The sequence below is a fragment of the Lethenteron reissneri genome, chromosome 27 (genome assembly GCF_015708825.2).
Source record: "Lethenteron reissneri isolate LAM-NWPU_2019-01 chromosome 27, ASM1570882v1, whole genome shotgun sequence".
In the NCBI taxonomy this organism is placed as follows: domain Eukaryota; kingdom Metazoa; phylum Chordata; class Hyperoartia; order Petromyzontiformes; family Petromyzontidae; genus Lethenteron; species Lethenteron reissneri.
The window spans coordinates 5,434,015-5,458,831 of NC_083805.1; the positions used below are offsets into that span (position 1 = coordinate 5,434,015).

At 40.9% G+C, this 24,817-nt stretch overlaps 1 protein-coding gene across 1 annotated transcript in view; it reads left to right on the top strand.

Moving 5' to 3' along the window:
* The window catches only part of LOC133348425 (transmembrane protein 132C-like), a 97,186-nt gene that overhangs the window by 2,451 nt on the left and 69,918 nt on the right, over nucleotides 1–24,817 (top strand). The window contains 2 exon segments of the mRNA XM_061561219.1: nucleotides 10,526–11,157; nucleotides 11,159–11,400. Of these exon segments, the coding sequence (XP_061417203.1) occupies nucleotides 10,526–11,157; nucleotides 11,159–11,400 (874 nt within the window).

The following is a 24,817-nucleotide window of genomic DNA, read 5'->3' on the forward strand; positions in this document are numbered from 1 at the left end:
TTGTTCCTGTCGGTAGGGGTAATACCTTATTCAATTTGTTTAAGCACAACAACAAAAATGTAATCGTTTAGGTTTTCTAAATAATCTATGAATAATTAGGTTAATGCCTGCAAGCCGAATCAGGACCAAAAGAAATAGTTATTAACAATGTTTTATTACATGTTTCAGATTATGTATATCTCAAATTGAAGCACACTATATTTGCGAAGATAACACTGGCATGTTTTAACGTGTACATTACAGTATCTAGCTGTCCAACTTGATAAACATTAGTTCTGGTGCATCCACCTGTTAAAATTACTGGTCAGTCACATCAAAGCTATTCCTTGTTTTATGTTTTAATAAATGCCTCTCTGGATACGTTTTAATACACGCGATTATTTTGCATGCGGTCCACATTGCGGAGTGATATTGAGCACATATTTTATTACAACTGGAAACAGAATAATTAACGAGAACATTCATTGTAATGCGTGCATCTTTGAAATAAAAACACCGAGTCATCCAACCAATGCTATTCACTGTCAGAATGTTTTCTCTATGTTAAATTGTCTCTAAGTCCAGACAATACAATACCAACAAGTGAAAGAATAGGCATGGCCAATGCAGTATATTCCATTTTGTTATTTTAGTGTACGGTTAAAGTAAAATGAAACCCACAAAAAATACCGTAGATTTAATCTTTTTGATAAAAGCAAATATTGTATAAGCAGAACTCTGCTTCTGCTCTGTCAACACAAACACGTTTGTGGTCTATTGGCTTTTCAGGCCAATATTTGTGATCAATACACACCAACTAGCTAGGTTTAGGTAGTTGGCCAACGACACACGTTTTATTTATTTATTACATATACATTTTTTGACTTTAAACTCACAGCCAGGCACTCCTCTGTCGCTAGCACACTCTAGTGACGCCACTGCTGCACTGACGCGTTACACGTGTGGGCGTAACGTCAGTGACGTCCATAGAATGCCACTGACGGGCATTAACCATCACTTCAAAGTCTGAATAAAGAGGCTTCAAACACACATTTGGCACAGACTATGTCATATACTGTTGCGCTCATGCGAAGTCCATGTATTCACATAATATACGTCATTTCAGATTGCATGTTTTTGTGATGAATGCACAGCAACCCGGGGAAGCGTGCTAACTTTGGGTCCAACGTTCCATTGGCATGTGGCTGGAACCATGAGGCTAATGTTTGCCCAACGTTCCATTGTTTACCGAGTTATTGCCACAGCATTCACAGACAAATGGGTTGAATGTTTAATATGGGTTGCAGCAATTGACGTACATTTATTTTGGAGAGCAAGACTTAAATGTCCAGATACTGCATTTGAGATATATTTTTTTGCAGTGAAATGTCTCGTTGTAGTTTAGAGGTAAATGATCTGGTAAAAGTGAAGACTAGTCAAGACGATTTTTCACCGTGCTCTTTTTGGTGTACGTCACTGCACTTTGTATGTAAATGAGCACAACCTGCAATTGTAAAAATAGAGTACCATATTCGACATTATTACTGTAATTATTTGCATCAGCCAACCTGCATTTTTCCCACTTCCTGTTTCATTTGATAATTTATAAAAAATACAGTACTCTCAACTGTGCAGTCATTCTCTGTGAATATGCTAGCTTCGGGGGCCACCAGCCACATATTTATTCGCTTATTGAATGGCTCAATCAATTGACCCGGTGGTAGCGTTTAGGTCAAGAAAGCACGGTGTAACAATGGCCCAACGTGACCTCCGGATTAAAGACCGATTGCGTGTTCTTAATACGAGGCGATCTGGCCATTGGATTGACATTGATTACACATTAGTAGTCTCAATGGAACTCTGATTATGTGTGAGGGATACAGTTCTTACCCTTGCCCGAATAAAGAATCATACTTCTGACAGATTAGGCTCAGCGCATAGCTTTCATTTGCATTATTCGTAAGCATGTTTTTTTTTTTCAATTGCAACAAAATCGTACGTACTCGTAAACTATGTTGCATGCAACGTTTCCCTGCAATGTTCTGCAATTAAACAATATAGATAGCAATTGAAAAAAATGAATGCCCTTGCTCGTATGCCAGTACTTCTCAAACGTCTTACCAACGCAGTTGTTGTTAAGGCATGTTTCACTTTGTGCATTCGTGTGTTACGTCGCAACAACGTGGTGCTTAACGTCCCCTATGCATTCAAGATTCTTTTTTTTCCCCTGCACGGTATCAATGCTGCCTGTGCCCTCACGGGTTGAGACCACTGCCTTACACTGTTTTACTGCTACTGCTTTAATATAGAATGATCAATATCGCCGTTGACATGCTCACACATGCAACTGGCCGAAAAATCCAGAGTGTATGGACAAGTACTATATATATAATGGGTATAGTACGACGACGGATATTACGGTACACTCATGGGAATTATACGACTATACAATACATTATAAAATACGAGTGGAATTCATTTGCATGCACTTCATGGGTTCCACATTACCCTTGCAGCTACTGGAGGTGCCATCACTCACTGCAATGTCAATACAATAGACGAGTTTCCCTGTGGCTTCATCTGCAGCACTAAAATGGTGCTGCCTGCCACGCGTGTTTTACTCGACGCTTACTACCCGAATTTCAAACAGGGAGGTTCGTAAGTTTCTAGGCCCCCTGCCTCTTCCTCTTTAGGCCGTACTCACACTGACTCCTTAGACATTATTCCTTCTGGATTACCCCCCCCCCCCCACTGTCTCTTTCCTATTTTAGCTCCGTAACTTTCCTTTTTTAGGCCACGCCTCTATGTTTCGCCCCACCCCCCTCACCCTTTCCACACGACTTGTTTTGCTAGTGGCCGGGGGTTGCGGGAGGGGGTGAGCTGGGGGGCGGGGGTGGGAATGGGTGGGGGAAAGTGGGGGGGGTAAGCGTGGGGGCAGCTTCACGACATCTTTAAATACATCTCAGAGCAATGGAATCATAGATTCTTGAATTGAACTGTCGCCTCGGAATCACGACGATTCATCAACTCACCAGGGAGTGGGGGTGGATCGTTTCATCCCGAGTTGTATTTTTTTTACTTCAATAATAAATATGGGTTATAATCATTCTAGACCAAAGTATGTTTTCAAGTATAAATAGCCTCCGTTAACTATATTTAAAAAAGAACTTCAATTATGCAGATCATGCAATATAATCCAGTGAACTGGGAGGTGGAATTGGTAGATGATGCAACCAGTGTCGCGTGAGTAGGAAAACCTCCCTGGCAGTCAGGACAGAGATAAGTAGCCATTCATTGGCAGTGCACTAAGTGCACCGTTGATGTTCTTCGTGCAGAAATTTAATGTCGTTTTCAGGGGCACCCCACACCCCCTCCACTCCTCAACAAATACTCAATAAAGATTTGGCATTTTAAGCAGGACCCTCCAGAGTCTTCACATTCAGAGTCGTTTCCTGGATAAGGGACCTCTGCCATTGCATCGATTTCTGTCGATAATTTAAAAGAGGTAAAGGCGCAACCCTGTAATGAATTTCTCACACGTCTGCTGGCGTAACGGGCCTTTACTGGATGAAGCTGTAGTCCAGAGGGTGCTTTGGCCTACTCTCCCACGTTGAACAGACATTCCTGGGAAGAGGTGGGAGTTAGGCACGCTTTGTCTCACCGCGTATCGGCCAACTCCGGTGTGTGCATTTATGGCTGCTGGGTGAGCAGTGGCAGGGTTATGAATAAATGTGCACCACTATTTCAACTTCCGCACCGCAAGATCGAACCGGCGACCTCGGCGTGACGCCACGGCAGTACCCGGCCTGGGATCCAGTTGCTGATATATACTCTTAGTTTTTCTTTTTGATACAGCAAATTTTTGATACAGCAAATCTGGCTGTGACGGTCCCACCTGATGACGGAGACTTGTGTTGCCTCCGAAACGTCGTGATTTTTTATTATTTTATTTTTATTAATTTTAATTTCATTTTTTAACCTACGTGACTTTACCGAAAAAACTAAGAGTATGAATCCTTGCAGTCACGAAAGCTTCAAATCTAGAAATAAAGTTGCTGATATCTCAAAGCGCAGTGTCCGAAAATTGATCGCGGCCAAATTTGTTGACGCCGCCACATCGCTTTGCCACAACTGACGCCCCCCCCCCCCCCCCCCGAGACGTCCACCCTCACTAGGGCTGCTCTCACAGTAACCCACCATCTGATTCCCGTCTCGCTAACCCAACCACTGTGTGCCAGACATTTGCCCTAACATCACAATCTCCTCTCCCTGATTACATCTACAACACTTTCAACTTCATGTTTGAAAACTTGCAAGTAACTTTCCCTGTCCCTCCGTACATCTCCTTGACGCGCACCTGCATTTAAAGGCCAGAAGCTGTCTTTTGTCCCGTTCTTTTGTTAAAGTGCAGCTCTCCAACCCACACAGTAACACGGGCATTATTTCACATTTAACACCCGCCTTTTAACACTGCAAGTTGAACTCGACTCCTCCGTCGTGGTTTATATAGTCCATCAAAAACTAACTGCAAAAACAATACTTCTGAGAACATGTATATTGTTTCCTGCAAAATGCACATCGCCCTTCTGTCGCCTGTGTCGAATGTGCGAAATCCCAAATCGATTTTTTTGGACAGCTCGTTTTTTAATGTGCCAGCACCGGTGCCTAAACATTGGCAATGGCCGCAATTCCGTCAGCCGACGTCCGAACTGTCAAGGCGGTGCCATCCAGTGCCATCCTCTGCCGTAGCAAAGAGCGGTGTCAATGGGCCTGTCCCAAAGTGGCAATAACCATATGCAGGTTTCAAAGGAACATTGGCATTTATGTGGGTTTTGGTGGTTGTGTCACGGAAATAAAGAAAGAAAAACGTGTTGATGTAAAAGTTGCCTAATTGCTTTCTTTTTATGCGTCCGTTCTTAAACATTTCGTGGGACCTCCCTTTCTTTTTTAACCAACATATGATTCACGGCCATTGTGTTTACAGATGCCGAAGCAGATGTCTAATTATCATGAGAGTTTGGACAGGATTGAGCATCCAGCTGTTCGGGTGCCGTAACACCCTCTGCTTACCATTAACTACTGATTTTACTTTTCTATACTTTACTGGGCCACCTCATTATCAGTTAGCATCTGAATACAAATGTATTAAAAAAAAACACATCAAAATCATCAGCTGCAGCGATGGTCAATGCACTGCTGGATACAAGCCTCCTCAAGCCACTCGACACCTCTCGTGATCTCTGCAACGTTATGATCCACGAGCCAATTTCATCACTCCATCTACGTTGTAGACCTCGTCTCGGGCACGTTCCTTGCCTTGGCTGCAAACTTCACACTTATTCCTGACCAGCGATCATCATCTCTTCTAACCTTTATTTTCCCGCACGAATCCTTTTACCTTTCCAAACTGTTTTTTTTTCTCATTTATTTCATATCATACGTAGGATAACATTGTAATATCCACAAATTTAAATACATTTCAAGGCAATAGACATGTGTTGTATCTCCTGTTGGTTATTTAGCAAATAATTCACTGCAATAGCCACAATATATTGTGGGAATTCTTTACAAATCGGCACAGCTCTGTATTTCAGCCCCATGCTTAGTGGTTTTGCCTTCACTCTTGAGATAGCACGATAATAAAAGCTATGCAATGTTGCCTTGCTTAAGCAGTAATTCCTCACAAATATTCATCTGAATGGCTTAGAGATTAACGAATTACATTGACTACCTTTTAGAAACATACGAACTACAATACTGTACTGTATAGATAATCTCATTCTGGAAGTTAAGATGATTTTTGCACATTTAAGCATAAGGCACTTTTTAAATGTCAATGATTACCATGGCTTCACATAAACACATTTTTAAGATATGGCCGATTAATAATTATACCATACATTAGGCAACGCTTCACATGTTTTGAATAAAAGCCATGACATTCACAAAGGTTAATTTTTTTTTACACTATTGGAAAACAATATTTTTCTGCGTACACAAATATTTATTTTATGTAAGCAATGTCTAGAATGTATAGCAGAAATTAAATCTGGGGCCCAAAGAGATTACCAAATAAGATGGCGTACGTGGAAAACTGCTGCGGTTTAGCATTCTATCTTTGGATAGCATCAATTTGCACGACTTCGTTTAAAATGACTCAGAAAACAAAGCGATTGAGGGAAGGATGAATGGCCTACATCCTCAGTGCAGGTTTTTATGGTTTAACCGTTGCCTTAAAAACAAATACATACTGTAAACTGAAACCATGCCGTGTTAAAGTAATTTCAAAATTGATATCGCTTATATCCGTCAATGAGAATAATTGATGCTTATCATTGCGAAATATTAAAAAATACACATTCATAATAGAGGTGTTTTGGGTTAGATCGCGTAAATATATAAATGTGCCGTTAAAACCCGCCACCACCCGACACAGCCAACTAGTAAGGGTTGTCACGGAAACAGAACGTGGCCAATTCGTCGGTGTGTTGGAGAGCCAAGCCACAACATTTACAATCTGAGTGCGACGTATTGCTAGTAATTACAACTAGCTTCATCAGGCGACAGCCAGATTAGTGGAGAAGTCTTACTGTTTCGTTCTTTATATAGAGGCGTCGATGTGTTGACCACGTGCTCTTGCACAATGTAGGGGGGGGGGGGTGTTACTGAGTCAACGTACATAATGCATTATGCGAGCTCTTTGAACTTGTCCTTCCTGCCTATTGTGTGTATTAAAATAGCATACCAACGGTACTCCCTATTGAAGTATGCTGCCCTTTGTAGGCATGCATTTAAATAATGTATTATTTGATGATTCGCTTCCACGCAGCACTAAGGCGGTAGCTACCAAAACGATTAAAATAATTTTTATTCATTTCAATTTTGAAAGATTCTCTAATTAGTCTTGGCCAGTAATAGCTAGTTTTGTACAGAACTTCAACATTATCAAAATCAATTGAGTGTCCTTGGGAGAAATTAATATTTCTCTGATGTTATTTTAGTCTCGTGCTGATCATTCGTCCTGTTTGCCCAAAATAACATTGACCACACGTGCAGTTAATCCCGTACACACCTTCTGTTGATAGCTTCGGTAATACATCTTTTGTACCAGATATAAATTTCTGTATTTTATGTACCATGCCAAATCTGACTCGGATGTTTTGTTTTTCCAAACATCTGGCTATAAACTAGCCAGATGTTTGGAAAGGGCATGAGAGCTCACACTGGAGAAGCCTAATATACTGTGGTTATTAATATTCCATACATGTTTGCAAAATGTTTTCATGTTTTGGGATATTTTGGCAAATAATTCTCACTAAAGTAATATGGCTATGATAACAATATCATTAAATTTTCAAGTGAAGCTTGAACAAGTTTCAGAATATATCCACATTTTTTTTAGGAGGTTCCTGCATTGAGATATGTTCAGATTTCTTAATAAGGAGCATTCTCAAATGACACTGAGACATCCATACTTTTAAAAATACATAAAATTGCAGTTGCTAATTTACAATTCAAGTGCTATTTAAGGGAAACTAAATTCACGAATGCTAGGTATCTGTCATGCTCGTATATTGCAAATTATAACCACATCGGCGTTGCTAATATGGTATTTTAAGACCATATTAGCAATAATCAGTGCGAAACAAATTGGCTCCGTTTGGCATATTAAGAGATGACAAGATTTGCATCTTGTCTATCGAGTACTGCATGCGACCCTCTCTGTTCAGCATTCCCCGACGCTTGGAAAATATTGACGATTGTCCGAGTGCAGTGAGAGATTTTAAAACAGCGCCAGTCTGACTCCTGCTATTAATAAGCGTGTGCATTTACGAAGAGGTTTGAATGAAATATTTCTCCTGACATATATGATTTCTTTATGATTGAAACACCAAGCGATGGAGTGGTGGTGCGGTGTTATCATCGCACTACGCTTTGAATCCGATGACATGAGTTTGATTCAAGGTAATAGCTAACTCTAGATTTGAAGCTTTCGTGCCTGCAAGGATTCATACTCTTAGTTTTTTCGGTAAAGTCACGTAGGTAAAAAATTGAAATTAATAAAAAAAAAATCCCCTGCCTCACTTGATACAACAAATCTGGCTGTGACGGTCCCACCTGATGACGGAGACTTGTGTTGCCTCCGAAACGTCGTGATTTTTTATTCTTTTATTTTTTATTAATTTTTATTTCAATTTCTTACCTACACGGTGACTTTACCGAAAAAAACTAAGAGTAATAGCTAACGTCGGTGGTGCGTCACATTCTGAACTAGTTCAACCCCCCCCCCCCGCACCTTCACCACCCCGCACTGATCATCCCCCACGATTGACACCGCATGGGGCGGGAGACCTTCATCCAGCTGCGGTTTTGGCAAAGGGCTGCAAACGATGGAATGTATCATCAAAACAACACCAAAATTCCATTGCATTTTACTCGATTTGCAATTACATTTCTCACGCACGCCATGGAATAATATGAGTGCGAGGCTGTTCGTTTGCACGGGCTCGGCCCATCACGTCACAAACTAACCACGCGGCTTTTGTCCAGCTGCCTGTTAATTGGGTAGATAAGCAAATTGGGGGGGGGGGGGGCTTAATTGGCGAGTGTGTGTTGATGAAAAATAATTCCCAGTCAACTTCTTGTTGAGAGCTCAGTATGAACCAACACTTACCCCATTGTGCATGCCATCGCAAAGCCCTGAGCAGGTGTAGAGCAAGAGTTAAAGCGTAAACAGTTTAGTCTTTCCTGACGTTTGGATAAACCCCACCCTGACATTGCTAACGTCCGAAGTAAACATCAGCTCGTGCGAAAAACACACTTTCCATATGGTTTAAAAAATTAACCCGTAAAAACAAAGTTTTTCACTATAAATCCTTTATATGCGTGGCATCGGTTTTGGTTTATTATTCATTTCTGTTTTTCTTGAGTAAGAGTTTCATTTTTATCACATTGGTATTTGAAATGAAATATGAAAAAAAAAATTCCTAAAAAGTGGAAAATTTTGGGAAAAAATTTTCACGAAAATAAATTGTCACGCACAACGAGTCTGTGTGCAAAATGTCAGCTCGATTGGATCACGGGAAGTGGGTTAAAAAACGACCGAAAGATTTGCACGGTCGTAAGCGGGCAAGCAAGCAAGCAAGTGAACTTAATATAAAGGATTTAAAAAAAGAATAGTTTGGAAACTTTTGAAGTGCTTCTATGGCAGCTTCCTGCTGGTTTTGCACATCCCCCCCCTCCCCCCGATAAAATTGAGTGGGAAGTCTGATGTTACCGACACGTGATTAAATCCCAAACGCGTTTCATGTGCATCCATGCTGGCATCATTATCTATTGAACCACACATCTTAATCCCCAAACAGCGGTGGCATCAAATATATATTCTCCCTCCAGGTCCAACAAGAAAGTGGTTACAGACCACCTTCACATTGCCAACAAACTGGACCATGCGAAACATCGTAGTGGAAAGTAATAACATGTTGTTAAAAAAAAAAATTACGAAGCATAAAACGTGACGTTTGCTTAATCATGAGCAGTAACTGCATTTGTCGCGTCCTTTCGGCAAGCCTTACAGGCAAGATCGTCACTACACAAGCAGCCAATTTGACAGCACACGCCATAATTGACATTTGGGTGAGGCCTTGCAGCGGTCTCATCGAAAATGTTGTTGGAAGGTTTCACAAATAAATATTCGGCGAGATCATTACCACTGCCCCAAACGGAAGATCGACTATCTACGGTTGTATAATAATAAGTACGGCGATTGAATGCGACTTCAAATTCCAATGTCGTGATGCTCGTGTAAGTGGCATCAACATCTTTTCTGGCTATTTCAGACAAAGGTGTCGCTTGGATGATTGCCTCGGGAGTATTTGTGGGGTTCGCGCAGAAATACACGCGCGCTTATTCTGTGCGTTATGTCAGTGATGTGGTTGGAAGCAGAAAACAGTTTTCTAAATAGACGCTTACTTCTTCAGAACTGCTATGAGATGTTAACTACCTCACCTGGTATGCAGGAGATTGTGGGTTTGATCCCGACCCTCGTGTCTGTATATTTGAAGTGTGCATGTTCTCCCCGTGGTCGCGTCGATTTTTCTCCGGGTCCTTCGGTTTTTCCCTCCACATTTAGAAACGATGTATGTTTACAGTATTTGGGTGCTATAAATATCCACGTGATAAGCCACTTCAATGAGCTATCGTTTGTGACCAGGTCGTTTCTGAAAAAGAGCTATATAGCTCAATGGGCCTTACCTGATAATATAAATAAATAAATAAGTGTGTTTATTATGAGTAAATGTTTTCTAATGGTGAGTTGCAGAGATAAGCCACTGATTTATTTTTTTGGAACAGCAGCAAAACTGATTTTATTTGAAATAGTAACAAATGTAAGTAATTGATGTCTGTATATGTAAAATTGCACATGTGTACATATTAAATATTGATGATACGTGCAATGCATTGTTACACGTTACCTGAAAAAATCATTCTATTCGTTTTGACTGACATGCTTTTGTTCTTTGTGCGCTTTTAATTTTATTCACAGGCTTATTAGAAGCTGCCAAAGTCTCTTCGGATTCCAGTCGAACGTCCACCAATTCCGTGTTTAACTATGAACTTTTAAATGCGGAGACCTCCTTCTTTCTTAAGCAAACGAACGAAGACGTTGAGATCGACCCCACGACATTGCAAGTGCACGTCCAACCCTTCTTTGTCTTCAGTACCAGCATGCAACCTATCTTCAACGTCACCTACGGACCTTTCTCTACCTGGAAGCCAGTACCTATGTCTATGCAGGGACTCAGAAACCCATCACAGCAGCAGAGTTTATCTGATCTGAATACCAACTGGAAGCTCAAGTCCTTTCTTACGGAGAACATTATTTTCTCAAACAGGCCAATCATTCAGGTTTTATTTTGTCTTCTGGGGCGAGACTGGGATAAAAACAGCGCTTCTGAAAAGATGCCGTGTGTTGACCTGCACGTTTTCTTTGGAGCCCAGGAGCTGAGGACATCCTGCCAGTTGAAAGGAAAGTTGGGAATGTGTTTAGGAGAGATCGATTTACCATCCAGCTGGTTTTTGCCAGATGATATGACCTCCAATGGAGATTCTCCCGAGTCGCTGCCTGTGGATTTGTACTACGCCCTGAGGAGCCCCGAGGAGTCTGGAAATTGTGCACCCTGCGGGTAGCCAAGGGCTCACATATGTCCACGTTCTCGGCAAGGAAGAAACCCGGACAGATCTACAATGGGTTGGAAGTGTACAGCTGCTGCAAACTCCAAAGTCACCACCTCGCCATGAGGTCAGGTTGGATGACAATGTAGTGATCTACCTGCCAGCCAGATCTATCAGACATGGGGAGATTATACGCATTCCTGTGGGGCTCCTGAAAAATTCCAGCGTGGAACACTTTGCCCTAAGGTGAGCCACCTGTCTGTTTTCTACTCAGCTGATGGCTTAGGACCGTGAAAGCATTTGACAGCTTGTTCTGTCCCACGAGTGCGTCCAATGCAGGCTGTAAAACGTTCAATGTGTTGATGTTCGGCTCGCCAAGCAAATATGGAAATGAACATGTCTTCCCCTTGCTACTTTTCAATTCGTGTGCAAATCTACATCACTCGTTCAAAGCTTCTCACGGAGTAAATAATGATAATAAAGTACATATAGAATGTGACACTTTTTTTAATAAATGTTTTTAAAGTGGAGTTTAGATTTTGGGAAAATTAGATTTTAATAATACCTTCCTCTGCAGTAGAGATTGGTCAAATTACTTTAATGCCATGTAAAGTTTCACGAGTGCGTGGAAATTGTGTAGTTTTAAATATTTTTGTTGCATAAAATAAAATGCTTGTTACCATTGCATTATTAGAGTTAAACGGTTTTGTACGCTACCGTTGGAAAAATACATTGCTGTCGTTGAGTGAATGTGAAAATATACTCGCACAATTAAACGGTCCAACATCATTTATAATAACATTTACAATTGTTTAATTAATAAATAAAAATGCTCACTTTCAGAATAAAATGCAGTATTAATTGCTTCATGGATAAAAATCGATAGAAGTTGAAAACACAATACTTATTTACAGGAAAAAAACATGAATCAATTTAGCCGTTGAAACAAATATAACTTATGATTAAAAATAAATGAAATGGAATGAGCTCATACAAACTGGATATTGACAGACAGTGTATAGGTGTAATGAAATTGCATTGTGCTTCAACAAATCGATACAATTCTAATTGTTAAGGCATTGCCTTAAACAAATGGAAATGCGAAATTTTCAGAAGATGCTCAACTTTGTTCACTCTTATCACTTAAGTAGCAAACTTGATCTGGTATGGCAATCTAAACCGCGACGTTATTATCTCTAATTATGCATATGACAGATGTGGTGGCAAAACAACAACTGATTGTGTAAGAGAGAGATGAGGCGTGTCAGACTTTGAATGTTCATCTCAAACCAAGTCTTTGAAATATTTTCCTATCCGTTTTGATTAATCTTCACTGTCAGGTGCAGGTAAACCCAAACATTTAAGGCATGCAAAATTACCACGACTACGAAATTAAATATTTTGCAGCTATTTGCCTGACGGCTTTTATCAGGAAATGTGTATGTGGCCCTTTGATCAGTACACACTTGAAAGTCAAAGGAAATGCGTAAAAAATGCCGAAGGTAGTTTTTCAGCCGTGGCTGTAAATAAGCTTGCATTGCACACTCACAGATGTTTACCCCTGCCATTCAAACAAATTACCCACCACCTACATTTTAATTATCATGGACATATTCACAATGTCTGCAGAAATGACATGTGCTGAGATACCCCCTGCATCGGCAAAATTACATTTTTAGCAGAAATATGGGAGAATCTAATTAAACTGGTATAGATGCCAAATATTATGGCCTCTCTATTATGTTGATTTGTATTCATGAAAGCTCTTATCCTTGTAATCTATAATACAAGGGTGAAGCCCAATATGTATGTTGCACACGAGGTATGATTCATAGCACTCGCAGCTATATGAGCTAAAATGTGATGGGAATAATTATTTTACAAAGAACATCGTTTTTAATTGTTGACGTGATGTAAATACAAAACAGATCAAATACAGTCCGTGCAAAACAGGTGGTATTAGCCACCACATTGGGGTGCTGCCCTAATTTTTTTAAAGCTAATTCTGTGAAATTGAATGCTATATTAGAAAAAAAACAAGTTTTGCTGGCTGGCCTGTCAGCTGGCGCGCGGGTGATGTCACTGCGCACATCTGCGTGATGATGTCACCCACATTCCACATTGTTGAGCAGGGTTGTTGCGTACTGACGTCACCCCCCCCCCTCCCGCCCATCCTCCACCCTACCGTGTAACCGGCTCAAACGTGCGGGCAGTGCTTGCAAATACCGGATTATAACTTCAACCGAAATTACATTGTTCTGCATGTTATACATAGGTGGCAATATCCTACTTCAAATAACGAATCTAATTGTATGCTTGAATTGGGTTTTTTCGTAATCTATTTAAAAAATTTTTTTTTTTAAATGTCTGCAATAAATCTGAAAAATTTACAGAGTGAGAAAGTTGTGAAACCAATACATAATGAATGAATGTCATCAGTATTTCATGCATATTATGACCAGTCACATAAATAAGCCAAAACAATATTTAACGTATATTGTTGATGGCAATAAAAAAAAAACATTAGATTTTTTTACGACTGCAAGGCATTTCAATGAGACCTTGCCTTCAAATTATACTGCACTCTGATTCCACTGCTGCACGACAGCAGATTTATTTTCGCGAACAGTTCTGAACAGGAACATTTTTGGCCACTTATCAGTTCATAATACTCATCTATCCTCGGACAATGATCTACCTACTGCTGGGTGAAGGCCCCCATCAGTCGACGTCTGCAGATATTGAGCGTTCAGACGAGTTCAGGCGCCAGATAGATTGTTGTGCTGCACTTACTACAGGTATCCCTAGATTTACGAACGTTCGATTTTACGAAGTTTCGCATTAACGACAATCGACAAATTATGGACACTTTTCGATGAACGAAATCGAATTTCCGCGTGAACGAAATTGCACTACGGCACGCACCGTAAGATCAAACAACAACCACCCGGAGTCTGAGTCATCCATCCGCAACGATGTCACGGTTATCCCTACAGTGTAACAGGAATGTCTCTACATCACCTTGCCAGGCATTCCAATACGCATATCTTTTTTCGTGAGTTCCCTGAAAAGGTTAATTATTTTTTAATTCATTGTTATTTAATCGTTTTAATACTTGTGCTCATTATTGTTATTTTGTTCTGAAAAGTGATATGGGTAAATATTTTTAGGTTAGGAGTAGAGGTGGAATGACTGTCCTAAATACATCCATTTTTTTGTATTACATTAATAGATAAGCCTTTACAATTTACAAAATGTAGTGGGTTTTTTACGTATCCCTTTCGTAAATCGAGGGATACCTAAATATATATATAAAATGCATATTCTTTTATAACGTATATACTGAAATGATAAAGATACTGCGTCAGAACAAACAAATTCATATCGATATTATTATGAACACGGTTTTACTTTATTTGCTTTATATATTCCAAATGTTGCAACAGCCACCGTCAAAACGTTTAGTCGATCTTTGGTGCAGCCCTTAATTAGAGGCAAATTATTTGGCGATGCTGCTGCGTTGGCAGTGGTGCACGAGCAAAATGAACACAAAAACACGACTAACACGAGCACAATTAACCAATATCTATATCTCTCCATTTCAGGCAGTGTTATTGACAAATGTGTTTTTGTTTAAACGATTTGTTTGCTGGAAAAAAAAAACTGATCGTGTAAATAACAACAAATAGTAATATCATTACTTGCAGGCTTTTAGCAGAGTAGCAGGCCTTTAGGTGACCACAATGTTTTAACACGTTACTGCGAAACCAATACAGGATGCTGCCATGATTTCGATTTAAAGCTTTCGTGACTGCAGGGATTCATCTTCTTGGTTCTTTCGGTAAAGTCACGTAGAAGGGAAGTAATAAAATAATACAAATAAAACATAAAATAATTCTCACGACGTTTCGGCTACAACGCAAGCGGCCGTCTTCAGGTGAAGAAACCTGAAGACGGCCGCTTGCGTTGTAGCCGAAACGTCGTGAGAATTATTTTATTATGTTTTATTATTATTTTATTACTTCCCTTCTACGTGACTTTACCGAAAGAACCAAGAAGATGCTGCAATGGTTGAATTATTAGCACACTGGACTCGCAATGCAGCTCGATTCGCTATCCTGGCGTGGCAGTGGAAACAACGGTGCTCGTTTTTAGGACCCACCCCACCTCTGTCCACGCGGCAGAATAAATGGGCACTCCGCAGTTGATCGGCAGGTTGCGTGTGGCCGGTTAAGTGTGGGTCTTGTCACCTCTTCCAAAATGTCTGGCGAGCGTGAAAGAGGGGGACACGTGCCCTTTAGAGTGTCTCTCTCTCGAGAGTGGAGGCCCTTCTGCCAGCAGTAGCACAATCAAACAATTACAGGGCTGCACCTTTATCTTTGCTCCTTAACGACTGCCGATTATACTCACAAAATAGTTATTGACGTTTCATCAACAGGCTTCAGTTGATAATTAATGGTGTCTTGTTAGTCAGAGCAATACATTAAATGCCTTTTTATCATGACCATATTGGGGTTTTAGAAATTATCGACATAAACAATGCATAAAGATCGTACGTATTAATAGTTTCTGTGAAACACTTTTCGAACTTTTCTAACGGGCATTTATCTTCAGAAATGATTGCTTAGAAATTACAAGCGTAACGTTATATTTCAAGCCAGGCAATGAGATGCCGTCACACAGCGCGTGATGTGCGACGTCGTCAGACAGCATCACAAGGGGAGTAGTCATCGGTGCCGGGGATAGGTGTCATCTCCCTTTTAACGCTGGCTTTTGTGTTATCCCTTTAGCGCTGGCATTTGCCATCACGTGTCGGGGAACCACTTGATCGACATGGTCACTTTTCTGTAGGGAAAGTTCCTATTAGCGACAACTCTTCACAAGAATTGTTGGGCCAGCGCCCGTTACAGAGAGACAGACTGACAGAACTAACGCACTTAAGTTTTCAACTTTTGTTGGAATTGCTGTACGTGTGCATTTTCCAGAAATTAATACTGTATTGTGACGTAATGCATCTATTAGAAGAGGGTGCCTGTTGTTAATTATGAGATTTAATGCATACTTTCAGCAAGACCAATGACCGGTAAGTTTACTAAATATGTAATTTGACTTCACATTGAAACTCAATGGCCCACTACGGTGTTGCACCATTGACCATGCATTGCCAGGTCCATATTTCTTTGTGAGCCTAGCACATTGTCCACATTCATCATAGCGTACATTGTTTCAGCATTTGAAATGAGTTATCGTGACATTGTTTATACGCAGAGCGACAATTCTGTAAAAAAAAATCATGTTTTTTTATCTCTTTGTTTTGAGTAATGGAATGACATGCAATTGTGAAATGCACTTCATACACCAATTAAAATCACACTGTGACATTTTTCGCTTTCATGTGTCTGGCCACTCATGGCGCTGGGTGTCACTTGTGGTGAACTCTCCCTCGACGTTGGTTACGCCTGGCTTGTGATGTTCATTTTCAAATCACTTTTGGTGTCACATGACACGCGGCTCTCTCGCCACGCTGGGAGCAGACAGGCACAGACATTCCTCATCACCTCCTCTGATTGCTCAGACTATAACTTCACAGGTTATTGGCGTTAAGCCTTGAGTAATTCTTAACAGATGGTTCCCCAAATGGTTTTATTCTTATTAATTACTTATTCCATGAGCATTTGTGAGGGGGGGGGGAAAAAATAGCCCACAGTTCTCCCCACGCCGTGTCAGTCCCAAGATTTATTTCACCATTCTTCCCCCATGCCGGTCAATACAAGATGGTGTAGGGAGGGGGTGGGCAGGGCCAGGTCAGATATCACTCGCCAGGGATGGCAGGCCGTGGTTGGGAATTGAACTCAGGTGACCTGGTTCCCAGTGCAATGCTTTATCCACTGCACGACTATGATATATCCAGAGTTGCTGTCCTGGAATTAGATTGGTCCCTGCCATAGGACGGTGGGACTTTCGCCATTGGCAATAATCAATGAAAAAATTACATTATGTTTCCCGTAAATACTCTTCTATAGTGACCACTGTGAAACTTCAGACACAATATGTAGAAGATTGGTCTTTGCTAATTGAATAATAATCATAATCATGGCCTTTATTTTCCTAGTAAAGCCTCACCAAGTCTCAAGACCTCTTGAGGAGGATCCAACACTGGCATTTTGTGCCAACACCATTAGTGAGTGTTTGGCATATGGGATAATACTCAAAGCTCCGCTCAGATAAGATTCCAGAATCCATATCTGAGCTGCCATCTCCAGGCCACCTTGTAATCCTGGCCAACAACACCTCGTATTCCCTGGCAGTCTCCCACCCAATTACTGATGGGTACTCGTGTGCTATTTGGCTGGGTCGCAGCAGTGGTGGAACATTTGATGCACAAGCAGAAGGTTGTGAGCTGCAATTCTAGTTGGGAGCTAAATCAGTCTATCATCCATATGGGGGTTGATAACAACATGTGCACCACTGTAGGATGCCAATGCTTGTTGTCCTGGGATGAGACTGGCCGGTCCCCACCACATAGAATGTGGAAGTTTCACCATTGGTTTAGGGGTTACTTTTGGAATTGAGAACCACGCGATGCTCCACAAATTAAAAAAAGTTAATTGTGTATAAATTAATTCCATGTATGTATTTAATTAACATTTTAAAGCCCTCTGCCAATCCACTGTTGGATGAATACCTCCCTGTGCCGTGTTTGTCATCGGGATTGTTTGAGCATACCTCACTTGGCTGGTCAGTGCGGGGTTGGTAAAGTAGGAATTTAGAACCATTTCTGATATTACTCGCTGCTGATGTTTGCTGTGGCCAAAGGAATAACGATGTTCACCGGATTCGAAGCACGGAGCGCTAACCAAGCAATTTTGTGATCTTACTATAAACAGTATTTGCATTGGAAATGTTGCACTGTATGATATAAACAATGGAAATCCTTTCTCAGCATCTTCGTGGCCATCTGCTTGATGAGAGCCACAATTGCTGCATTGTCATATAGAAACCTAGCATTGTGCTGGGCTACTCTGTGCAGATGCCCCAGAGGGTTTATATCCCGTCACATACAGCATGCCTTGTCTCATGGGAAATTTCCAAGCACGATTGCATAATCCGAGCAAACTTTGTATGACAGTTTACCGGGTTTCACTACAAATGTGTGCGCAGTTGTGTAGAAATTGCGTCGTTAATGTCCCCCCCCCCCCCAAAAAAAAAGTGCAAGTATTTTAAGATGGGTTAGGATGCAAAGCAAACCTTCTGTAGTTATGACAGACTTTTTTTTTATAATAGAGCAGTAGCAGACTAACGTATGCCTTTGTCTTCCACGTCATGTTCCTGCATAACGTCGTGTTGTTTTTGAATGCCTGGACAGCCTGCGGTTTAATACTGAGGAATAGATGCTCCCCTTCTGTAAACCTCCTAGCTCTGGGTTAGGGTGTATATGGCAATAGCACTGCGTTGTTAATTGTCTACCCGTGGCAAACCTTTCAAAAGAGACTGTTGTATCAGCGGGTTCTCACATGGGGAAATAACATTGTTAAATGTTAAAACAGCACAGGGTTTGACTTACGCCTTGGAATATTTTCCGGAAGGTCAGCGCCGAACTGCTCCGGCTGAAATGAACCTCTGGTAAAAGTCAAATGTACACTTGGTAGACGGAATTATAATGGATGAAAATTAGGATAAAGTTATAGAACATACTCCGCTTTCCTGTTTGACCATATCAGTCCTGATCATTATCATTTGACCCCTTCTGTCAGATGGTTAGCGATGATAATCCGAACTAATTTCCGCCGTGGTTTTCTTTCTTCAGCCAGTGTTACTGCTTCATTCAACCTCGATCATTCCTCTTCTAGATATTTGACCGCTGCATCTGTCCACCTGGTTTTTCTCTATTCCTTTGCTTCTATTTCCTTTCCACGTACGCTTGCGACACCGGGTATGGTTATCCCGTCTGGGCTCATTCTCGCAACGTGTCCAAAACCACTGCAGTCTCCTTGTCTGGGACTTTGTCATTTATCAGTCTCGGCAGTCTTGACATTCTTAGAATCCTCAGCCAGCCCATCTCGCCCTCGCCAATATATATTTTTTCATAGAGTTTCCTTGTCGTCCAGCACTCAGTCGTGGAATGATCATCTGCTCACACACCATGACCTTGGTCCTATTCCATAGAAAGATCTTGGGATCTCTTCAGATCTTGTTCGGTCTGCCAAAGATCATAGTTGTCGGACAAATCCTGCTTTTTTATTGTCATTATTACAGTCCTAATATTTGATTAGATTGAATAAATGTAACAATTATAGGATAATTATTATTGCGTGTTCTTCCCACAAGCATATGATTGCTATATTTAGATGCAGGTAGAAATATATTTATTTATTTATTCCTTGATATGTAAAAATGGTGGCAACAGGATAACTACATTGCCCGGTATGCAGGAAGTCGTGGGTTCGATCCTGACTCTGATGCCTGTATATTTTGAGTTTACATATTCTCCCTGTGGTCGTGTGGAATTTTCTCTTGGTCCTCCGTTTTTTCCCTCCACATATAGAGATATGCGTTTCGATTATTTGTCTGTGATACATTTCCACGTGATAAGCCACTTTGTTGAACTTTCATTTGTGGCCAGGTCGCTACTGAAAAAGAGCTATATAGCTCAGTAGGCCTTACCTGGTTAAAAAAAATCTATAGTTTAAAAAAGTAAACAAAAAAAGCTGGGTGCTTTTACTCAGAGCTGTGAAATGTACAAATGTACCACTATAAAAGCATCTGTCAAAAGCATCGATCAATTTACCTATTATCTATTCGTATAAGCACGGTAAAAGTGGAGTGTCAGGCTAAAACATATAACACCACTTGCTCCCATTCCCCATCATTGTGGGCATAGGGAAGGGTTGGGGGGGGGGCGTTATAGAGCGAGTTGGGAGGGCAGCGCCAAAACAAACAAGCTCATTAATATTCATGAGCACGTGTGGCCACTCATACGTGAAGCCCAGATTTTATCATGAATAATCATGAAGAGGCCATGTAGCGGTGTTTGCTAGTGGTTTTTTTTGTGATGGTATCAAAAATTGAGAACAGACAAACTGAATGTGTACATGAAACGACAGAAAGCAGCCTATGTCTGCTTTGTCGTTTAGTTTTATGTTATATTCTGTGGCCTGTTGAGAATTTGCATTTTTTAAAATCAAAATTACATTGATGATTCAAATTCAATAGTTTTCTTTTTAATAACAACTTCATTTAATTAATTAAAAGTAAAGTGTATAATGTTCACCTAACTTCATTACCAAAATAAGATAAAATATCTAAACTTTCCCTCCACACCTTCACAACTTGTTAAAGTTGACGAGCAAACATATTCATCTGAACGTGCAGATCGTTTTTTGGTTACATTGAGTTTACTGTAGTAATATCAGATAACATTCCACGTATATTTATAGGTGCGCATATACACATAGGTGCTAGAATATGTTTCTGCACTTTCATTTCCTTGAGGGGAAAAAAGTTGAAAAGGCATGTTTTTCAAATGGGGAAAAAACAGACGAGGAAGCACTTAAACAACTTCCAAATTTACACTATGGGGACCTCATTTGCCAGTAAAAAATATGATAATTGGTTCTTTACCCTTCTATCTGGCAACAAAACTGACACCTTTTTGCAAGGAGTCATGTTTGCATAGACCGCAATACCTGCAGTCATAAATACAAACAAAAGACATTATCAGAGTTATGTCTTTTGTTTGTATTTATGACTGCAGGTATTGCGGTCTATGCAAACATGACTCCTTGCAAAAAGGTGTCAGTTTTGTTGCCAGATAGAAGGGTAAAGAACCAATGATCAACTTCCAAATTTGTTCACCTTTAATTGTCCCGCACCTCTGATTCACACGGTTTGTCTAGAGACAGAAAAATTAACCCGTAAAAACAAAGTTTTTCTATAAATCATTTATATGCGTGGCATCGGTTTTATCTTATTATTCATTTCTGTTTTTCTTGAGTAAGAGTTTCATTTTTATCACATTGGTATTTTAAATTAAATATGAAAAAAAAAAATTCCTAAAAAGTGAAACATTTTAGAAAAATTTTTAGAAAAAATTTTTCACGAAAATAAATTGTCACGCACAACGAGTCTGTGTGCAAAATGTCAGCTCGATTGGATCACGGGAAGTGGGTTAAAAAACGACCGAAAGATTTGCACGGTCGTAAGCGCGCAAGCAAGCAAGCAAGTGAACTCAATATAAAGGATTTTAAAAGGAACGTTTCTAGCAGACAATGAGATACATTGTATGAACCGTCACGAAAAGTAAGTGGACTTGGGTGGGATACATCACCAGACTGAATAATGATCGAGACTGTTGACGGAATAGCCAACTGTACATAGCTAACCGCGCTAATTGGAGACACGGGAAAAGGACAACAAACTGAACACAAAAGCAATTCTAAAGAAATTAGTTTTCAATCTAGATTGAAAAGTGCATCGCTCCAGTGGCTTCCTAATATCGGAAGAGCATTCCAGACTGCGATGCGGTGAGCGTCTTTATTCGATGGCCAGCAGCCAGAAGCCGTTGAGAGGTTGACCGGAGTTCGCTTGATGGTGTACGCTCCTTGACGAGGAGTGTCAGACAAACGAAGGAACCACCCCACGTACCAGAGAGTGACCATCGCAAAGATGGAGCAATGAGATGTGCGCACGTGCAGGAGCGAGATGTATTTTCGCCAGCATCAGAAAGTGGAGGTATCATGGCTTTTAAAGGATTAATAATTGTATTCTCACAACAACCGTGTGAAGTAATCTCACACTACAATAGCCACTTCCACAGCCTCAGACCTTTTTTCAGTAGCTTTCTCTCTCTCACCTGAAGACGGTCGCTTGTGTTGCGATCGAAACGTCGTGATCTATGAATTTTCTATCTACGTGACTTTACCGAAAGAACCAAAGAGTATGGATTCCTGTAGTCACGAAAGCTTCAAATCAAGATGAATCTATGTTCATCATTACGTGGGCTCTGCCAAATGACGTGAGGTGCATGTTGATGGCGATGTGGGCCTATGGAATGAGGACTGTAGTACTGCAGTATGAGTGCATGAAACATCTCTCACCATGGGGGGTGCCACGGTGGTGATATGTGAACGACCTCGCCCGGTATGCAGCATATCGTGAGTTCGATCCCGTGGGTTCGATAACGACCCTGACCCCTGTATATTTCGAGTTTGCATGTTCTCCCTGTGGTCGCATGGATGTCACCTTCGCATTTAGAATCAACATCACCGGTTTAGAGTATTTGGCTGCTTAAAATTTTCACAAATGAGCAATCATTTGTGGACAGGTCACTTCGGAAAAAGAGCTATATAGTTAAATGGGCATTACCTGGTAAAATAAAATAATAAGCTTTTAGTTTAATCCTATCTCTCAATCTCTACTGAATACATTTTCCTCCTTTATACGTGATATGTCTGTGTCCCATGGCTCTCAGCACGATAGTTCATCCAGTCCTCCTGCAAAACATTTGGACACCCCTGATCGAGATGCACATTGGAAAGTATTGAAAAAAGCATTCACATATTCTATCAAAACAAAGTCCTGCATCTATTGGTAAACTCTTCGCTCAATACGAAATAATTCAGTCTCCATAAGTCGTTATGGAAGAAGGGTGAAGTTTAGTATGCCAATTACTGTAATGGATTACATTGTAGTGCAAATGTCAATACATTGAGTGGATACTAAAAATGTGATATTACATTACGCATGTTCATATCATCACGTATTAGAGGCTCACAGTAGCTACTGTAATTGCGAACTCCAGTTTGACAACTATTTTGCCGAGTTAAAAACAATTCCGGCCACGTTTCCAGCAATTGGAGTCAAATGGTGTTCAGTTTGCAGCATAGCACTTTAACGATGATTTGTGAATATGGTTACACACCTAACTAAAATAGGGGGCTATACAATGTATCGTTAATTAACATGAAATATATATGAATATTAAAATGACTTAAATATATTTAGCAATGTGCACATGTACACATTGAAAGTAACCAGAAGCAGACATTGCCTACTAAATAATGGCTTTTGCATCATACTCCACAGGAGCAAATTATTTTGATGGTGATGCTGGGGGATTATATTTGTTAAGTGCTTAAGGACTAAATTTAAAGCAATTCAGAACTGTAGACTAACTCGAGGCCATGAGGTTAATGGATTTTTGGGTTCTAGTTATAAGCACGGACCTGCCTATATTCATGCATTAAATTCCACTTTATAAACCTTTTAAAACAGCGTTTGATATTTACATAAATCACTCAAGTCAGTCAAAATCATCAATATGTATTAGACACTGCATTTGTGAATTGGTGCCATTGACAAAACGCGTTATTACAGTGAAAAATACATAGGATCTTTCAAGTAATTAATTTGCTGTACCCTAGAAAAGGCCACATTTTTTCAATTAAAAGCAAAACGCGGGCCCGTCACATCACGTTGTGATGCGTGCTTGAACCGTCGACATGAGCTCGAACCGGTTATGGAAAACAGGGGGGCAGGGAGGGAGATACAGGTGAGGTGGGAGCAGGCCCCGCTAGAGGCCATCCATTTAGTACGTACGCATGGAGGGGGGCACGGGGGGGGGATAACCCAAATGCGTACGCTTGCGTATGGGGGAGTCTACTGACAATGTTCGTACGCATAGAAAACAGGGGGGGGGGGGTGAAGCCTCGATAATAATTTGTCTACATTGGCCTTCAAATGAGCCACAGTTGAGTATCTTCAGCTGTGAGACAACAAGTACTAGCGGGAGAAGTGGGACTGTGGGAGAGGTGTCACTTTGTGTGCCACCGTGCCCCTGACTGCAGCTATCACGCAGCTCAGCAAAATAAGTGGCCAAGGTACGCAACTTAATCCTTTAATGCAGCCGGCGGTGGACTTTCTGTATGCTTAAACACGTTCATATTATTAATCCTGGATCCTTTCTGCGTGGATTAAATATCGGCCGTTCTATAGGATTCGGGGGGGGGGGGTGCGTCAAGGGGGGGGGGGTGTAAAAAGTACGCGTGCGTACAGGGAGGGTGGGGAGGGGTCAAGCTTTAACAGATTTTTGCGTACCTACTCAATGGATGGCCCCCTTCCGCAGACATGGGACACATTTTAAGCCAGGTTTAAAGGTCAAGTTCAGCTGGACCTGCCGAGTTCCATCAAATAGTCCCCCCGTGGCCGGCTGTTGGCGGCGGCGAGGTGGAGTTTGAGGGGGCTGGGATGGTTGGGATTAGCGGGCCTCATTGCATAGTCCACGAGAAGCTACGCCCCCAGTCCACCCATCAAATTTAAACGTCCGGCTGCGTATTCACATCTCTTCTGTGTTATCTAGCCGACTGTCAACTTTTGATTGCTACAAGCCGCTCCCACTCTAAACCCAGATTGGCATCCCCTTAAGTGCACTTCCACCTTTTTCCGATTTAAAGCTTTCGTGACTGCAGGGATTCATCTTCTTGGTTCTTTCGATAATGTCACGTAGAAGGGAAGTAATAAAATAATAAAAATAAAACATAATAAAATTATTCTCCTGGACGGCTGCTTGCGTTGTGGCCGAAACGTCGAATTATTTTATTATGTTTTATTTTTATTATTTTATTACTTCCCTTCTACGTGACTTTACCGAAATAACCAAGAAGAT